The 6,593-nt window shown below is 37.7% G+C and overlaps 1 protein-coding gene across 2 annotated transcripts; it reads right to left on the bottom strand.

Moving 5' to 3' along the window:
• On the bottom strand, positions 1-5,495 carry LOC121795757 (protein YIP4a-like). 2 transcript variants are annotated; one of them, XM_042194348.1, is made up of 3 exons: positions 4,892-5,495; positions 585-659; positions 1-426 (listed from the first exon to the last, which is right to left on the bottom strand). In XM_042194348.1, the coding sequence occupies exons 1-3, from the start codon at positions 5,390-5,392 to the stop codon at positions 166-168; spliced, it is 837 nt and encodes a 278-aa protein (XP_042050282.1). In that variant the 5' UTR covers positions 5,393-5,495; the 3' UTR covers positions 1-165. The 2 variants fall into 2 exon arrangements, with proteins under 2 accessions (XP_042050282.1, XP_042050283.1); XM_042194349.1 differs by lacking the exon at positions 585-659.
• Between the last annotated feature and the right edge of the window lie 1,098 nt (positions 5,496-6,593).

Genomic DNA, 6,593 nt, shown 5'->3' with positions numbered 1-6,593 from the left:
TTTACAGTCAAGAAAGTAGGATTTCATTTCACAAATATATCCAACCATTCAATAAAAAGAAACTGAATTCTGAAGGAGATCCCAGAAAATCAAAACTTTAATTGGAATCAATTCACCTAATGCCGTACATGTAATGCAACTGTCACCATGAGAAGTATAGCAGAATCAGTCGATGGCGATGATGAGAAAACCCACGGACACGTACATAAGTAAAACAGGATATAGTGCAAGGGCTTTCCTACTCGGGCCAACAGCGCTGCTCATGAACGGATATGCAGCCCATGAGCTCCATGCCAATGTGATGACGACAACCACCACTTTAATTATTACATTGTCCTTCAACATGCAAATCAAGGCACCCACATCCAGGGGAAATAAACAGTAACCAAGAAGACTTAGGCTCTGAAAGAAGATGATGTGACCCCCCTAAAACAAATACACAAGATCCATGAGAGTAACAACTCTGTCTATTAATTGCAACATAAACTGGTCCATGCTAAAGGTACATAATTAATTGCAACTCGTAGCATTTAGTTGCTCGTTCTTTGTGCATGTATGTGTCAGAGCGAGAGAGAAAGATATACCAGCAGCAACACATTCAAGGTCAGAATTATAGCGCCAGCCGCAAGAAGTGCAAATGCAACAGCAAAAACTTCAGACTGGAACAATAAAACATTATTCGAAGATCATTACTCAAGCGATATTAGCTTGAGATAGGCAAGCAAAGCAAAGAAATTTCCAAACTATTTTCAATTAAGCATTTGGTGGATGTGGTCCAACATCACTTTCTGAAACATTGTTTCCTTTCCCCTACTTGTACCAACGTTTTAGACCGTGTTTACTTTTGGTGTAGTAAAGACAAAACTACCACATACTTAGATGGATTGATTAATTTTGAGCTGATTTGATCATGTAATCGTTTAAAAGCTTGATCTCATGTAAGTAAATCTAATCCCTAAGCCAACATGCCAAAGTAAATACCCTCTTAGTTCAGTACCAAATTCATATTCTACTCAAGAAGCAGCGCCATTCCTAACAATAGCAGACCAGAATAAGAAACTTAAACTCATTCGTCATACATTTTACCTACTCTAGTAACTCATTCATCATCCATTTTACCTACTCAAGAGTTAGCGTAAATTCAATCTACAAAAGCTGAAATTAAATGCAGTTACAGAGTATTTAGTTATTTGCCTCAGAATTTAATAGGGATACATTATATGATAATGACTCATTGTACTATTCATAAAGCAAGTCATATTGGTTTGGATAACGACCTGTGAAATTGCTTGTACAATATTACATAAATAGAATGGAGAAGAAAGTGGCAATTTAAGTTAGAAGAAATTGGATCTCTTCAGTAACTTATAATAACTCAATAATCAAGCCAAAATTAGACTCCACAAACATTACTAGCAAAAAAATGAAACAAATGAAGTGCAACAGCTGAGACCAGGACTACAAGGCAAGAAAGTTCGTGAACTGGTTTCAACTTTTACATTAGGTTTGCTTAGCCAAACATGACTCTCCAAACAATTTTTATAATGCCATATTCTAAATAAGAAGCAAAACAATGAATGGCAAGGCATTAAGGAAAAAAAGAAAACCTTAAACTCATCTACATAGAGAATACCAGCCATACAACAAATACTAAGTTGAGAATTATAAGATCAAGGTTTATGCAATGAGCAATTAGTCATATGCATCATATTAATTTGCTTCTTTGGCAGATCAACTTTTACTTAAGACTTTCTAAACACTTCTCTGCAGAAATATATGATTATGAGCTAGCTTTTGTACTATTTAATATTTACAGAGGACTGCTGCAAAAGTCTATTGATTTAGCACTAGCAATCATTTAAAATTGTTAACAAGCAGGAGAATGCTGAAGTTTTTTATAAATGTGAGTAAGAAGATAGTATATACAATGAGATTCAGAAATCGATGAGGGAAGTCTCTTTCTATTGTTTCTTTCAATAAAATATTGCCAATTTATATTATACAGAATTGTTTTTCAAAAATGACAAAAAAAGGCCATATATTTATTTTATGCATCGGTCCGCATGTAATGTATCTACTCTAAGTAAGACGAAAATGTCTGCTTACATGGATCTCAATAACAAGGAGACCTCAATATAAATCCATAGACAACCAATACAAACAAGCTTATCATCATTCATCAGTAGAAGAAGACAAGCACATGCATGAATTAATATATTTTCTTGCCTCCAAACTAACTAGTGTCTGAAAGTAGATTTTCTTTGACCCCATGTGAGTGTAGCCTATACAAGTTACAGCTATTGCTACATAGTAATATGAGAGTAACACAAAATCTAAAGGGTCTCTGTGGGAGTACCTCTAACATTTAAGTTCTAATACTATATAATACCATCTAATGAAGGATGCAAGTATAAGGGCATATATTTTAGGCTTCACTACTGCATCATTGGGAAATCAATAAGCCCACATGGTTGTGAAGCAAATGGACCATGAAAAATCAAGCCTAGGAACATCATTTAACACTTGCAGAGTTGCATCTGAGATATGCATGCTGAATTGCTAATGGAAGTAGCTTATACAATTGGCATATGAATTTAAGTAATGAGTGACGATATTTGCTTGATTGTGCCACTAAGACATCCATAAATCACAAAATTGAATATCTGTGCTAATCAAAAAAACTTATTCAACAACACACTTAGTAGAGAAGAGGTATACTCCGATCAAGGACCAGCAGATTTCGTCATGAAAGTGAAACTAAAGGAGTATTCCACATGAAAGTTTCCTTCAATTAACACAGGTATTCCATTGAAGGAATTGAGTAAGTGGTTGCAGAATGAATGAAAGATTGACAAAGTGTATCCCTCCAACAGTCCACGTGTCATCCTATGATGCCATGTTAACAATGTTGTCAAATAGCGGCTATAGCGGGGATATTGCGCTATAGCATATCAGTTTTTAATGAAAACGCTATCGCCACACTGATACGTAGCATTTTTCTGTGGCGGCCGCCATACCCGTGGCGGTCGTGGCGCCATAGCGCTACCATATCCCGCAATAGCGGTATTTTAGCCCAATTTTGACTTTTTGGTGCTAATTTTGACTTTTATTGGGCTTTTTATTTTTTAATTTAATTTTGCATAGGCCCAATCAGCCCACCCCAATAATTCTAACCCCAATAATTCTAACCCCAATAATTCTAAACCCTAATTCCACAACCCCAATCTGCCGCTTTTCATCTCTACTCCTTCAGTCCTTCCACAATTTGCCACCCACCGTCGCGCCGCCGGCGCCGCCTCCTGTTGCAGCCTAGCCAGCACCCGCCAGCACCCTCCAGCCCCACTCAGTGACAGATCAAGAGGATGAAGCAATGGAGGATGAAGATGAAATGGATGCCGATGATAGTGATGATGATGAGCTAGAAGACTATGTTGAGCTTGATGATTGATGTCTATTGAGCTTATCATGGTTTTATGTTTTGTTGAACACTTGAACTAAAGACTTTAATTGCTAGACTTTTATATAATTGTTTTCTATTTTATGCTTTATTACATGCTTTTAGAGTTTTTAATGTTATATTTTTATTATTTTCTAATTTTTTGAATTATATATGAATATATAAATATTATTTTATATATTTAATTAATGACCGCTATATCCCGCCATACCGATACGCTATATCCCTGTGGCATTTTTCGGGCGAACCGCCATGAACCGCTATACTGCTTTGACAACATTGCATGTTAAATACACATCACTTTTTGTAACTAAAAGACTAAGTTATCTTTTATTTTTGGTAAAAACCGGAAACTAGAGGTCACTCATGGCAGTGGCCAGTGGGCAAATTCTCAAGTCTCAACTGACTGAAAAGAGATAGTTAACAATGATTTTGGAGGGAAGCAGAGCTAAGGAGAGAGGCATTGAAAAAAGTGAAGATACTCACAATTGAAATTAATGAGTATTTTGCAAGATTGTGGAGACTTTCAGTTATCAAAAGCATTCAAACATTCTAAATAAAAAGACTTGATATTGAGTTTGACTATCAGGAGGAAAGTAAAGTAGGCACTGAATCTGAGTAAGACCATTGAGCATTCTTAGAGTTAGTGGTATATTTGAAACCCATTTAGGAAAACGAAATATTATCACTCAAATCCTTCCAACTAAGATACTTCTGAAGTTCCACTCAGTTGCAACCGTTCAACATACTTAGAAGTAAACATACTTCCCATACAATAAATATATAATGAATGATTACTGGCACGTGGCAGGACATATTTCGCACAAAGAAACTCATTTCACAGGTAATAAGCAGCTTATTTGAGTGCACTAGCCTATAATTGGTACAAGTAAAACTTGGATCCATCTTGTTGTTGACATGATGTGGATGATAAATTGATAGATAGGAAGGTAATTTTAAGTTTCTCAATTCAACCATCTCCAAAGTTAGTATAAACCAACCAGGATAGCATATTATATATGCATAGATGTATGTACATATGAATGTGTGTATGTGCATATCACTAAGAAGTGATTTAAGAGCACATAGTGAACTGGAAGCACGCAGGAACAAAAAGCATACTGCTGCAAGTCAGTTTTCTGCATCTGTTACATCGTAACATAAATATATGTGAATGCATATCAGAATCAAGCTATCACCTTTTACATCAATCATCCGAAGCTATTTCAAACTGATAGCCTCTAATCAAATCCTATATGATGAAGATTGATGATCGGCAGCAGAATTAATTTGTACAGATATATCTACGTTATAAGATCCCAATTTCACCACAAGCCCTAATTTCTTCAACAAATCGCTCAGAATAAAACAGTATCCAATCATAACTCTCAAATATTTGAAACGTAATCTACAAATCAGTGAAATGAAGGTTACCTTCTTAACAGAAGCAGACCAGGAGAGAGTGAGGCCGAGGAAAACAATGAAGAAAAAGGGGCCCCAAAGATCCCAATCGCGCAATGCCTTGCCTGGATCTTCCCTGTAGGGATTGGGGAAAACAACGAGCTTGAGATTGCTGACGATCCTCGACAAATCCCTCTTAACAGTATCCCAGACAGGCTCGGTGAGCGTATTAGGAGGGGAACCGAACCCCGATGAGGCAATTCCGCCGCTGGAGGATCCAATCGGCGGGGGGGCAGAGGGTTTAGGAGCGACGGAGGGGACGGGAGTTGGTTTGGGGGCGGAAGGAGGGGGGAGATTGGAGGGGATGAAGGAGGGGGGAGGAGGAGGAGCGGAGGAGACGGGGATGGAAGCGCGTGGGGGAGAAGGGGGGCGAGCGGGGAGGACGGGTAAGGGGTTGGAGTGGATGAGATTCTCGATCTCGTCGATGTCCGATTGGGAGCTGGGATGGAGCGGAACCGTGTCACTGTAAGACATTGTCAACCCGTTTTTCACCCAAATCACGCCACCGCCGGTATTTCTCTAATTCTCTTGTCGGTGGAGGAGTAGCCACCTACACCCAAGCCCAGATCTATTTTGTTTTTATTTTCTTTCAATTTTTTTCTTTTTACGACTACTTTTTATTTATAATAGTATTCCATTACTTTTGGTGGAAGCAATTCAACTAAGTCGTGTTAAATGGACTATTTTACCCGTTGAAAATATGAGTGAAATTTTATAATCCGAAAGTCTGATTCAAATATTAATACAATACGTTTTAAAATCAATTTAATGAGCCATATAATCCCTTCCACATTTTTATCATTTTCAGACTCTAATAAATTTTGTAACAGGATTGTTAGACGAGTTAAGAGCATCCTCAACTATGCCCAATTAGGCGAGCTGGCTCGTACCATTGGGACGGGTCGGCGACGGGTCACCATTGCATGCATCCCGTCCCAAGGGGTTGTCCGCCGTGGAGAGCACGGGCTGACGTGCCAACACCACATAGCGTGTTCTGGAGGTGCCGTGACGCCCACTTCCTCCCCCCACGAGTGGGGGTTGTTTTGGGGATTTTGATTTTGATTTTTTTTCTCACGTTTCTAGATATTACTATCGTTTTTTACTTTTTAAATTTTGTTTAAATCGAACAGTGAGATAAGTCTTTCTTGTTATTTACTGAAAGACGAGGTCTTATTGATCATTGTTTCTTAATCAATGTATTTAACATTGAGCATATGATATTGGTTATGCACTACTTTGACTTATCAAAATGTGCGGTATTTCGTGACTCAAGAATCATGATATTCTAGGCAGTGGTGATCAGTGCTTAGCGGTGCTAGGATTATTATTACACTTAATCGTACGCTGAGTGAGTTTAGTTTGATAATATCCTTAAGAGGTATCTGAAATAAAGTTTTATTATCCGGAGACCTAACCGGTTGGAATTTATTCCACGAATAAAGAATGTATTTTTTGAATTAGACCACTCTGGAATAAGATGTTAATTAATTAAAGTATGTATCAGATAGGGGTGGGTAAACGGTTCTCGGTTATTCAGTTAACCAAGAACGGAACCGAAACCGGTCGGTTATTGATTAACCGATAACAGAAAATCACAGTGTTCGGGTCGGTACCGATTTGGCATTTCTAACTGATAACCGAAATTAAATTCAATTTTAATTTCAATTATATTTTA

Source organism: Salvia splendens, chromosome 3, assembly GCF_004379255.2.
Source record: "Salvia splendens isolate huo1 chromosome 3, SspV2, whole genome shotgun sequence".
In the NCBI taxonomy this organism is placed as follows: Eukaryota; Viridiplantae; Streptophyta; class Magnoliopsida; order Lamiales; family Lamiaceae; genus Salvia; species Salvia splendens.
The sequence above is the reverse complement of the archived record's forward strand: the minus strand, read 5'-3'. Positions and strand labels throughout refer to the sequence as shown.